A 13,784-nucleotide genomic window follows, 5' to 3' on the forward strand; every position below is an offset into this window, starting at 1 on the left:
AAGAGACAAAGACAAATGTGTATGATTCCTGCTGTGTCTCTGTGTCGTCCGCGCAGCCCCCCTGTCCCTCGAGGAGATGGCAGCCTGTTCATTCTTCTAACTAGAAAAGGGTATAAAAAAATCAGGGCTCATCTCTTTGGAGCAGCTCCACACCCAGCTACCCGCTGCCTTCCTCAGCGTGGCCCATTGATAAATCCTCCTTTGTGCAGCACAATTAACTTGGGAGGAGGGCGAGCAACACTCTTCACATTCAAGACACTCAGATGAACAGGGTTTAAGGATCATGAAGCATTTTTGACCCAAATATCCTCTCCTTTATTTTTTTTGCTATGGAAATGAAGCTAAAACTGCTGCTTCACCCACAGCACTGCAGTCTGTAAATGAGCTCGTGGCTGATGCACAACCCACCTTCAGCAGTTTTTAATATCTAGCTTTGGCAGGTTCTTCATCAGATGTGGCAATGAGACCCACCTGAAAGGGCCACATACAGAAAGGCTTCCAAAAGTTGCACAAGATCTTGGCCAAGTCTTCTATACATGCACACGTTGCTTTAGTTTGCATCAGTTCATCTCTTAAGTGCATGGTTGTATGCAGTAAAATTATGTCCTTTCTCTGCACTTACACCCAACAGGAGATCTTCCAGTGTGTTTGGTCAGTAGGGCCACCCAGCATGACCCATGCAGTCAGACCAGCACTGCCACAGCCTTCTTTAAGGTGTGATATTTTAAGCTTGCTGAAACATAACCTGAGAACGCAAACCTTGCAAAATCACTGCTGAGTGCTGAAAACAAGAGAAGAAATTAGCTTTACCTCCAGAATGCGGCGGTGGTCCACACAGCAGCACCATCCCCTGGCCCTGGCGGACGGACACTGTGCTTCTCGTTCTGGTTTTGAAGTTCTCAAGATCTGCCAAGAGAGAAATTAAAGGGAGTTTAATGGATTTTTTCCTCATGAGAAGGACAGAAGGTTTGTTAGGATTTTGCTGCATGACACAGAAACAAAGTGAACATCAGCTCGGAAGGTGGGTTGGTGGGACCCAGGTGGAATGTGAGGCACGGGGAGGCTGCTGTGGCTCCAACCCTCAGAAGCAGCAAAAAACCTCCACAGGCTGCCAGGGTGGCAAGTGGGGAAAGGTGCTGATTTATCCAGGGTACACAAAATACTTAGAGAAAACTCCAGCAACCTGTAGTGTTGCTCGTTTTATTTTATGGATTTATGAAGAATTACTGCCTTAAATAATCACTACTTTCAATTATGCTATAAGCCAGCTCTGTTTCCCCTTAGGAGACCTGTTACTGATGCCCTTGCAACGACGTGTAGAAAGCCTTCCCTTCCCGTAAGGAAGTCTCTTGGAATAGTTGTACGTAGCCACACGGTGCTTTAACTAAATTAAATTCCTCCTTCCACCTCTCTCCTTTTCCCCTCCTTCAGAGGCCATGAGCTGCAAACAAAAATCCCCACAACTCCCTCTTGCCTCTCCTTGCCCACTGAACTCCAGAAACTCGCTGTGAAGTGAGGAGGTGACTCTCAGAGCCGGGTGGTGGCACCAGGGATCGGTCAGCGCCATCGGCCGCGGCGCAGGGGCACGAGCACTAACACGCTCAATCACTTCGGCAGCCTTTTATCTTTATCAGCCCCTCGTATTTCAATTCTCATTTCTGTGCTCTCAGCGTAGCTGAGCTGCGGTTTGGTGATTACAAACCTGTTGTCGGTGCAGTTGGGAACCAGAGAAAACACGCAGGTGATAAATATTTAACAGCAGGAACTAGTAGGAACATCATTATAAGGTTACAAGGATGAAAAATTAAGCCTTGATTTTTAACCTCCCTTGAAAATGTTTTCTGGAAGCACTGGCATGCATACTTAAATAAAATTAAAGAAAGAAAATCAGGAGAAGCCACTGCTTCATTTTAGAAACCTTCTTCACGGATCCTTCCTGCTAAAGCCAAATTCAGGACAAAATCCAGGCAAAAGGAGATTCTGCTCCAGTGGAATTAGCAAGTGGCAGTTTGTGACAGTTCTAGCAGTCGCTGTGAGATTTCCAGCCCAGTCCTGCCATACCCTTACATTGTATGTTACACCATTCCTGGCATCTTATTATTGCATTATTTCAGCTTTTCCATTTGCATTTTAGTGGATAAATGTCGTGGGGACTTAAAAAGCCTGCTGCACTGCAGTGAATGATTTGTGAAAACAAACCCAGACCAAACCATCCACCCTCCCAGCCTTCTCCTGCCCAAGCCCAGGGACAGAAGTGTCACCGACCGAACCCCGGCAGCACTGAGGTCCTGCTGTTATCACACCCTTTGGGCAAAACGGGCTCACACAGGAGGGTCAGAGCTACACCTGAGTTCAAAACTGGTCCAAATTTAACCTGGGCATCGATTTAACAGCAGGTTCCCCCATGTGAGCTGTTTGTTCAGACTCTGTAGGTAGAGGGAGAGGATGAAGCGTGGAATTTCCCAGCCTCAGGTCATAGTCTACGACTTTGAGGAGGGTGGTTTTCTTTGTCCTTCTCTCTTTTTTTTTTGGCTTAGGAAAAAAGATAGAAGGAAAACAGAAGAAAAGCCATTATCAAGGAAAATAAAGAGATATAATTTTCCTGTCCAAAGTTCTATAAAAAAAAGATGGAATGGCACTTTTTGGGAAGCACTATTACAACTCTGTGGTCACCTGCCAGCCCCAGGGATTTAAATGTATTTTGACTGCACACAGGCACAAGATCGGATCTCAGCCTCCCTGAGGACAGTTGCATAAGGAATAATATCCTAAAACCAAAATGCTGCCTGGAGGAATAAATGTGCTATTAGGAAACATTTTTACAGGCATATTATTCTCCAATAAATAAAAAAAGTAAAGTAAAAGCAAAACAAGTCCCAACCACCAAAGCACATGTATATACACACATACAGATGCAGTGGAAAAAAACTGCAGAGGTATTTGTAAGAGTCTCAAATTATATATAAAGGAAGATTCTTCATATCTCTAGCTATTTATATCTTGCTGTAGGTTGACAGAAATAATACATTATGCTGTACGCATATACATAGACACACAAAACATTTTAGAGATTATACAGAAGTCACTTTTCAGGCCTGAATCCTAAAAAAAAGCCATAAGCTGGTCTGCCTCGGAACACAGGAAAGAAAAATTGCATCAGCTCCGAGCCTGCGTGTTTAAGCCAAGTTAGTGCTCTAGGGAATTCTTTGGTTAATCACAGGGGAGGGAATGGGAACAGTCTCTCATTACCAACCCAACAGCCACCTGCCTGGCGACCCAGCAGCTCTCCATTAGGACAGGATGGAGGGAAAGTGCATGCCTCAATAGTTTATATGCAAATCTAGGCCTCTTTTTTTTTTATTTTTCTTTTTCAAGGAATAAATAACCCCATTTGTTGACAAAACAGACAGCTATGTATTTATGACAAGAAAAGGATTGCTACCCAGAAAAGTAGTTTCTGCTTGGACGGACAACTTGAAAATGATAGAAGAATGGTCAAAATCAATTGGAGACAGCAAACAAAACAGAACATTTGTCACTATCGCTCGTAGCATGAACTATCAAGCTGCAAAAGTCAACTGTCGCTTCTGAAAACCCTCATGCATGTGCTTAAGATCTAGCTCCAAGTAAACTAAAAAGATTAAGGTAATTATAAGAAAGGCTAATGTCTCATCAAACTGATTAGGCTGATTATGCTCGTGCATTGCGAAATCCAAACTTCAAATTTATTTTTGCAGTACCTAAATAGTAACTTGAATTAGCACTAATATCATTAAGATTTCATTAATAAGAAACTCCATTTAACCACCACTTCGTAATCTTTCCCAAGAAATTAGGAGCAATATTAGTGTTGTTGAATGGCTAAAAACCGTCCAGATTAGCGATGTGCCGACTCAAGAGGTTCTCCTCGGCTCTCATGTGCTGTGCAAAGCGGACAAAAACCTTTTCTGACAAACTCCTGCTCAAATGGATGCAGAATATTCCACTGAAATGTGGAATTCTGCTGAATTCCCCATCCATGGGGGTGAACAGAAGTTAAACACACCTGGTGAAAACCACCCTGCAGGAAGTTGTAATGCAGATGGAGAACTCTAATGCTTCTTTCCCCACCTTTGTCATCTGCCTCCAAGGGACACAGAGCTGTCTAGTGGTTCTTTACCCCTCCCTGGAGAGTAGGTAAGGAATTATTATCTATACTTTCGACATTAAAAATCAGTGGGACAGCAAAAGAAGAAGGAAAAAAATAACCCTCACGGCTACAGAATGACTCTGAATTACAGCATAAATGGTTCATCTGCATGTGTCTCCCCTGTCGAGAGCATCCAGTTCCACTCTGCCTTGCCCCCAAGCCCAATGAACCTGGCTAACAAATGAGGATTTTTGTTCTCATTTGCCAAAAAACCCCCAACAAACACACAAAACTGCCAGAAGACTTATTAAGCCAGCAAGCTCAATTATTTCTTGGCACATTTCCTGTTTGGAAGGAGGTCTGAAGCGGGACCATCATACTTTTGTGTTTCCCTCAACACCAGCTCTCTCTGGAATTTGCACCTGAGTGGCTGCCCTGCCATGACACAGCACATCCATTCAGCATGAGCTGCTACAGGGCTGGCCTCTACTCATGTTTTTCTCCCTGCTTCATATTTTACCTTTTTTAAAAAAAATTGTTTGTTTCCTACTCCTCCTTGGGAATTTGCACCTGAGTGGCTGCCCTGCCATGACACAGCACATCCATTCAGCATGAGCTGCTACAGGGCTGGCCTCTACTCATGTTTTTCTTACTGCTTTATTTTTTAACTTTTTTTAAAAAAATTGTTTGTTTCCTACTCCTCCTTGTTATATTCTTCCACACTTTACTGTTTATCCATCTCCCCCGCGTACGCTGTCAATGAAATCACTGACTCCCAACACAAGTACTTTTGCCCATATTTTGAAACAAAAACAACACAACAAAAACCCCACGAGTTCTTGAAAAACAGCTGAGGATGTAGATTAAAAGAAAAGAAAACCATCTGGGAGGGAGGCAGTGAAAGCCTCCAACAGGTCACTACTTTCACCAACAGAAGTGAGACGTTTCTGGTTTCCATGCAGAAGCACCGTCACGAGGAGACAATGCCAGCTCTTGAAGTGGTTGCTAACCCAGTGGAGGATGTTAATAAAACCCAGGGGTATGAAGCTGAAGTCATGGAAACGAAGATGAGAAATTACACTTACTACGAGCTGCAATGATCTGCTGCTGGAATAAAAAACAACAGAGAGCAGGGGGTTCAGCATCCTTGATGCCTGGAGATCAAGACCACCTTTGCAGAGTGTGTACAAACAGTGTGCTTTAATCACAGTTAAGCAGCCAGGTTCAGTTAGGGATAAACTGGCAGAAAATAGGGACTGTGACAAACAGGGCACTGCACGCATCCAGTCCCCAGGGGCATGAAAGAGTGGGGAGGAATCACAGAATCTTCTAGGTTGGAAGGGACCTTAAAGATCATCTTGTCCAACCGTCAACCTAACTGACAAAAATAGACACCCACACAACAAACAAGGAGCATCACAAAGAGGAAGTCTGAAGAGGAGGTCTGGAAGCCAGTGTGATGGTCTGGTGGCCTGATGCCCACCAACAGACCTGAGAGACCCACAGGTTTTCTGCCTGGGACCTGGCAGCATAGTACGTAAGAAATCTGAACATAATCACATTAGGGTCAATTATTAAGTACCCTGTAGGTACTAAATACCTTGTTATAGAGAAATAAAAGACCTCGTCATTTAAGGAGTTTACAGTTAAAGCCCAGCCATAACGCAATGAGCACTGGTAAATAGAAGGGGCAGAACAACACAAAGCAAAACCATGCCTAGAAGTGGTAAGTTCATTAAGTTTTAGCATGCAGGCACCTTTGTGACTTAATTAAAGTTTTTAGGGTATGAATTGCTTCAATTACAGCGATCCACCATTGCACAGATCAAAAAAGAGAGGAGGTTTAATTTCAATAAAAATATTTATACAAGAAACAAAGAAAAAATGAGCAGAATTGAGGATTGGTTACAAGAATGGAAACTGCTTCTTGCTGGAGCCAGCATCTCTGTATGTGCTTTTGGTGAACATAGATCCACTCAAAAGCTCAGAGATTCGTGGCACTAGGCAGTGTATGACCATGAAAAAATGCTGTTTTATTTATAGGATCCAAAGGGAGAGCAGATGTAAGAAGGATGTAAACTTTCCCTAACTAATCAGAGCAGCACAAGTCTCATGAAAAGTCCGAGGTCACTTGCATCACTGAATAACGTGCAGATCAGGCCTCTCTTTTAAATGTATGATTTCAAATAATCAAGATCAGATATTTGCATGACTGTTAGGAAAAAAAAAATACACTTGCACATTAGGTTTTTGCCCTATTTAACTTGGACATTCTCTATTTAGAAAGCAATTGTCAAAATTGATTAAGAGAAACCACGGAGGGAGAAAATACTACTGCTTTCCAGTTCTGGAGGTCAATGTCCTGCCAAAGCTTACTGGGAGCTCACAATATTAAACCAATGACTCCACTGAAAATAGAAATATACTGTATAAGCTTCAGTAACTCCAGTATCCCACAAGGATATGACTAGTAATGTTTTCAGTGCAAAGAGGAGAATATAATAGGGAGGCGTAAGAGGAATGCAGACGGGCTATTGCAATTAACACTTACTCAGACCTTATTTAATGAACGAGTGAAGGTGCCATTTAAACTTCATCATCTCCACAGTTATCAATTCTAAATCAGACTTAACAGACCCCTGTGAGTACAAAGCTGTATGCATTTAACCTGTGAAAAATACATTGATTTTTCCCCCTGACACCACTGTACCAGCGCCTGCATGACTTTGGGAAAGTCATTTAACTTCTCTGAGTCATAGTTTGCACATCTCTAAGGATAAGTACTTAAACTGGGTGTCTCAAAAGAGACTTCATTAGCCAATATTTGCACAAAAACTTGACATCTGGTGCTGAAATGCAATAGAGTGCAATATGCTATTAGCACCTGCACACTAACACCCAGCCTTTAATATGGACTTGAACGTCTTTTCTTCCATTACTGGATTTTTTTTTTTCCATTAAAACTCTGCCTTAACATTTCGTGACACAACTTCGCGGGTACCGGTAAGTGATGCCAATCTGATGGAGATGCTAATTCCTCAAAAAACACTCAGAAGCCCAGAAGCTGCTGTCAGTCCCATCAGCTTTTCAGCGTGGGTGGGGTATTGCACTGAACGACCTCCTTCCAACACCCTAAATGTGGTTCAATAAAAGCTTAAACAATCTGGAACAATCCTGAGCCCCTTAAGACCGGGCAGTTTGTCTCCGTAAATGGCATATGGAAATTTTAATCAAAAACATATGGCTTTTCACAGTTACAATTATCCAACTTTGATTAATGAAAAATTTCCCCAAGTTTTTACGCACAAAAAAAAGAGTCTTTATAGAAGAAGATTCAATTATAAGCAAAACAAAAGACCTATAGCCTTTTATCCTTTATTAGGACCTACTTGGCTTTGTACTTTATTTATGAAAATTGGTAATTCTTTTTCTAAGCGGCCACTAGATAAGTCCTGGAAACCACATTTTGCTCTGTAAAATAAATATTTCACAGATAACATGGAAGTACAAGCAAGCAGGACCGTATCAGCTCATTCTCCCACAAGTTTCCACTGGCGAGGGCAGTGTAATATTTGACCTCTGCTTTTTGTATTTATATCCCTTCTCATTTACAGCTCTGCTGACTGCTCTGTTGTTGAGACCTCTGCCCAAGCGCAGTGATTACAGCGTTTGTATGAGACCCACTTGGTGCCCGTTATTGTGGAAATAAACGTGGAAACGTGGAAATAACTCGGCTGCTGAACTGGGCACCTCCTGGAAACCAGAGAGAAACAAGGCGCCTTCCCCCAGGAGCCTGCAAGTCTCAGGTCATTGCTGACTTGACAGAGAGATCCCGATTTTTTATGAGAGCTAAGCTCTGTTTTCCCTGCCTTTGTTTGCCGGAGGAGGGTTTCCCCGTTTTGCTTTATTAAAAAAACTAAAAAAATCAGTTTTTTTCAATGCGCAGCATATTTTTAAAATCCAAAATCCACAGTTGCGCTGGTTCTGAAATTAAAAGAGAACTCTCTATGCAAGAGGGCTATTATAGAACTATTAAACAATCCCCAAAATATTATAGAAGATTACATGATTAGTAAATGATTCAGATTGATGGTGACAGGTGTCTGCATGTCTTTTAGAAAGCCAATTTCTGTGACTCCATCACGTAGAAGGAAGCAGCGCTGCACGTTGCCTTGAATGGCACACTGTCAAAAACTCACACACCATTAGTGAACCCTTTGTCGTTACATTTAAGGGTTTTTTTTTTCTAATGATTAGAAAAGCAGTGTCAATGCTATTTTTATCTATTATTCTTGTTTAACTGATATGAAACTGCTTCTCCTTTTACTATATTCTAACAAAAACATACACACATCAATCACTTCTTTATACATCGCTGAATTTTAATTTCCAAGGGAAAACATGACTAATATTCAGGCTTAGAGAAAAAATAATGTTAGTGGCTTTTATGCTGCTATATTTTACTTAAAGTCTATCTCTAGAGACTTCTGTAAAGCAAATTTGATAACACATCAGTGATATTGCTCTACTGCATCAATGTTAATAGCAAGTAGCTATCAAAGCAGAACACCTGTATCTATATGTCTATCTATATCTTCAAATAGATCGTTATCCCACAGAGTGAGCCATTCAATGAACCTTGATAGAGGATGGATGGGATTGAAGGAAAAACAAGAGATTGTAACCGGGTGGTGGATTGGCACCATCCTGAGCAGAAATCTTAGCTCACTCCCATTTACATGATGTTTATGGTATGGAATTTTCCATTGGCCATCCCATCCTTCTATCTATGCTTCTACAGGAAGCTTAGCACCAACTAAAGCCAGCAGGTATTATCGCCATTCCTTTCACAGCAATCACTAGAAAGAAAATTAACTCTTTTCCAGCTGAAACCAGGACAAAGTGCCTCCTCCTGGGAAGGCTGACACCACCCAGCTCACGTCCATCAGGAGCACAGGAAGGGAAAAGGGGAGATGGTGCCCACACATGCTGGGCTGTGACCACCACTGCAATGGTCTAATTACTGGGAATTAGCAATAACTGGGTACCACGCACTGTAGCCTTAGCATCACTGTAACTGTGCCAAAAATACTACTTTGATCACTTTACTAATACTTCCGTCAGATTATCAACAAATCCTTCGGTCAGGATTTTTAAAAAAATGCTTTTTTAGCCCACATAAATTGCACGCGGTCTTTGGTTTGGTATTTGACCCTTGAGGCTTGGTTGTAATTTGGATAAAAGATGCATAAATGGTTAAAAATTAATTTGGTAAGAATTAACCTTTACTACATATATAGAATGAGCTTTGAAGGACACATATAATAAGAAGTAATGATATAGGTAAGGTGTAGTTCCTTCTTCATATACATGAAAGGCACAATCCACTTCTGCAGACAGAAACAGCCGAGACACCTGAAGTCAATTTCCAAGCATGACTTAAAGAGATTTACAGAGCATAATAAGGTTTGCCTTCTCATACCCCTTCTATAATTTTTAAGATCGCAGCAATCTAAGATTTAGAATCATGTTTAAGGTCATATGCAATCCTTGAATACAAATCAATGGGATTTTTTTAATAACTAAAGACCACGTGACTTATCTCAAAGGTATCCTGAACAGTTTGGCAATGACTCCTTGCTGAACAAAAAAAAAGGTGACCAGAGAGTTTGGCCAAGTCTTCCTGGCTCCGACGGAATAAAGAACCTTCTACCAAGAGATAGCTTGTGTGCCCTCTTCCAAATTGTTTTCATCAGATTTGCATAACTCTCCACATACAACAGAGCATCCTTTCATATCCTGGAAAAAATACACAACCAGATGGAGACAGAAGTCATTTGCATTGCTACCCATGGAATAATATGACTTTCCTGGCTGTAGACTATGAACTACACTAATTTGGCCCATAAAATAGCCTTGAAGATGAGAGTCTAGTGCATCTCAATCAATTTCAGATTTCAGAGGACATTGGCTTGAAGAAATCCTAGACTGTCTCTACGAAGGCAGGCTGAAAGCACTTTAACTGATGACTTGCACCCACAAAAGCATTAAAGCTTTTTGCTCTCAAAACACTTGACAACATTTGCCTCCTGATATTTATGGCTCTAATATCTCTAAACACTGTCTCTATAAAACCTGTGCCTGGCTTTTTAAAAGCAGAGGTTTATGTCATCCCTTGCACAAATACACAAAGATTAAGTTCTTCTGCCCATGTCCTTGCTGTTGTGTGAAGACAGGGTACGCAATTTGGAATAAAACCCCCTTTGATATGGAGCTTAACAGAATTTAAGTGTAAGAGCTGGTGTTCTAATGAATAATTTTTAGAGTCACTGATTTCAGAAATAGTTTACAAGTCTGGGGATGAAAGCTTTCTAGTTTGACCTTTAGAACAGAAATTTCACTGGGATTTCTACTTCACTGGAAAAAAAAAAATAAAATAGAAGTTTTAGAGGTAAACATCTTGCCATTTCCCTACCCTGCCTCTTCTCTGGTAAGTGTTTTTGCTTGGACTTTATTGCTATAGGATTTAAACAAGGTACTGCCTGTGCATCTTTACCAAGTGACCAGCTCCAGCTTGGACTTCTAGACCTTTCCTTTCCCTCATCTTTCCTGCGCAGGAACGTAATCTTTCTCAGAAGATACAAAAATTCTCAATGAGCCTTTGCTGTGAGGGCATCTGCAGCTGGAGGACTTTCACGGTGAGGAGGAGGAAGGATGCTGCCGTCTGAGCCAGGAGTGAACTGCCATGGCCAGGCGTGGGTTAGGAGAGGAGAAAGCTGGTGTGTTGGTATGCAAGCCATGAGCTTGTTCTCCTCCCAAGCCCTCCCTGTCACTCACATCTCTGACCTATCTATCATCTTGGACTTTGACATCTCTATCTGGGTTCTGATATTGAGACCACGTTTAAATCTCGCCAAGTCTTTCTGCCCACCATCTATCAAAGACAGCCTGATTTGTCTACCCACAGGGCTAAAATTCCTCCTCAGGCTTTTACCTTGCATTCCAAGGACTTGGACAGCTTTCCTTGAGCATCACCAATGCCACTGGCCAACACGCAGCTGTGGGAGTCAGGGACCATCGTGCCCTGCTTGGACCACCTTCTCCTTCCTCCATCACACCAAGCCCCAGCTGCTTGTCCTCACCAGGATGGTTCCTCCTGGCACACTATGTCCTCAGCACCTCCCTGGGATTCCATCTTGCTTCCAAACAGGCAACAAGGCAGCCCCAGTGCTTTTTTTACCTTCCTTCATCTCACTGGCAAACAGGGGCTCTTAGCAATACCTGCAAGGCACCCACTGTTCTCTTGTCAAATCAAATCACTTTTTATTGTTATATTATCAAAAAAAGAAAATAAAAAATCCTCCTCAACTTTATGTTCCATTTCATAAAAGATACCTGTTTATTTTCTTTCTACAGGAAATATTTCAAATGTTCATATTGAAGCAACTCTTCTGCTTGAGACAAAATGCTGAGGACTCCGAAAATTTTATTTTATTACTTTAATCCGAAAAATCTGGGTAGACATTTCCCCTTGGGTTGACTCGAACAGAGTTATTTCACTCCTACAATTTTTTTATACTTTCCTAGCAAAACAATGTGTTATTCACATACTCTCCTCCAGCGCAGACGATTCTGCAATAGCAGAAAGTGGTATTTTTACTGGCAGCATGAGCTGTTCACAGCCCCCTCTCTCTCCATAGCTGAGCATTAACATTGCAGATGCCTCGTGCGTACCCCGCTGGAGCAAGCTCTGCTGCAGCTTTTTACTTTGTGCAGCTAAATGAGTGCAAATACAGACCCCAAATAATATAAAATAATGTGACACATGCTTGCTGAGCTGGAAGTTTCAAAGAAAAATTTCCTCTTTGCTTGACAGAAACACAAATGAAAAAGACCCCGCAGAGATGCTGGTCCTCAGAGGGTTTCTGGTGGTTCAGCTTGTCTACGGAAACTCACATTATCATGCCAGGCAGCATCTTGTAGAAAGGAGAAATTTTTTCCTTCCCTTTATCTCTCACTTGTAATGAATTATGAAATGGCAGTCACGTCTGCTGCAGACAGGAAAACTAACATGGGACAACTTTTGACAAACATATTTAAAGCGCCGCTGTCCTTCGCGTTGCCAACACTGACTCCCGGGTTTGCCTTCCGGAAGAAATTAGGAAAGAAAAAAATAAAACAATGAAAGAGCAGACACTGGGATAAAATTGTTATGCGCTGGCCTTAGATCCCATCAACAGGAACAGAAATTTTCTTACAAGGACAGAGTCCACCTCTGGCCTGTGGGTATAGTCTGTGTTTGACCAGGGGGTCCTCTAAGTGCTATTTGCCACACACTTAGAGACAACACTGATTTGCATTGATATAGAGTCCGTAAGGATCAACCTAAGGATAGTAACTATTTCTTCAAATAGCATTATTTCATTTGACAGACCAGGGGATTTTGAGGCAAAAGTGAAAGTGTTAGAAGCAGCATCCTAACAACACAGAAAACAACATAAACCTCCTGTTTCCTTGTCCTGGTCTCTATCTACTGCACCTAAAAGACCAGAAAAAGTGATCACAATACGTGACAAAAGCTGTCACAAAGTTTACAGCCCTTCAGATATTTGTGCCACTCTAGGATCAGTTTTTTCAAGATGTTGAGAAGATTTCTAATGGGAAAGAACTTGAACCAAAAGAAGCCTTAGTTGCAACCACAGATGTTGATGTGATTTGAGGCTCATCACATATCGCCGGGACACCAACAGTTCCCAGACCTGACACACCTCTCCTGTCTGTAATGGAGAGAGCGAGCAGGTGGAGATTAATTGTTATGGAAACAATGCCCCAAATTAATTCCTGCACGATGAAAGCACAGCAATCACGGATGCACGTGTGAAATCATGAGCAAGGACCACTTTGTGGAGACACCGGGCACTTCCACCCTGGCTGCTTATGGCTGTATCGCTGTCAAAGCCTCTGTGGGATTCTTAATCAGAGTTTCAAAATATTAACATTCGAAGGAAATGTCCTCATTAAAACTTAATAATTATCTGTAACTCAAGAGGGAAAGATTTCTTTTAAATTTATGAGTTTTCAGTTGGTCATATCTCATTTTGTCTTTTCAATAAAGTTGAATCTCGTTGAGTAACAGAGTTCCCTGAAGGGTTGCTACACTCCCAACAATACCACTTTATGTTGGCACCTACATTTCCAGGCTATTTCATTCATTGTCAAAATAATAATTTAAATTTGCAGTTTATTCTCCTCTCTTTATTTATGCACCCTTCTACCTGTCACCAGATTAAGCCAAGTGGACTGCAGTGATTTGCAGAGGTAAGACTGTACTCAGTGAGGGTAGGTGGGCTATATTCTGAATAGTCCAGAATATATGAAGATGAAATATATTTTCATATATTTCAATGAAACTCTAATGCCATCTACATGGCTATTCATCTGTTTCTATCCTCAGCTTTAAGAAAAAAAAAAAAAAGCTCAGAAAAAATATTCCATAAATGCAGCCACAGCCAGAGGATTAACACTACTACTAAGGACACACTGATATTCACAGCGAACTCCTTTTCTCATTTTTAGGCTTCAAAGAGTGGGATAAATGTCAGATGATAGTCACTGATCCTCTAATAATCTAGTGGTGAGCAGCCAAACCAGGCTA

General features: G+C 41.6%; 1 protein-coding gene across 1 annotated transcript in view; it reads right to left on the reverse strand.

Moving 5' to 3' along the window:
- The window catches only part of CNTN4 (contactin 4), a 373,607-nt gene that overhangs the window by 113,775 nt on the left and 246,048 nt on the right, over nucleotides 1-13,784 (reverse strand). Inside the window, exon 6 of the mRNA XM_014946726.1 lies at nucleotides 811-906. Within this exon, the coding sequence (XP_014802212.1) occupies nucleotides 811-906 (96 nt within the window). The remainder of the gene's footprint in view (nucleotides 1-810; nucleotides 907-13,784) is intronic.

Source organism: Calidris pugnax, unplaced genomic scaffold, assembly GCF_001431845.1.
Source record: "Calidris pugnax isolate Ruff unplaced genomic scaffold, ASM143184v1 scaffold81, whole genome shotgun sequence".
NCBI lineage: Eukaryota > Metazoa > Chordata > Aves > Charadriiformes > Scolopacidae > Calidris > Calidris pugnax.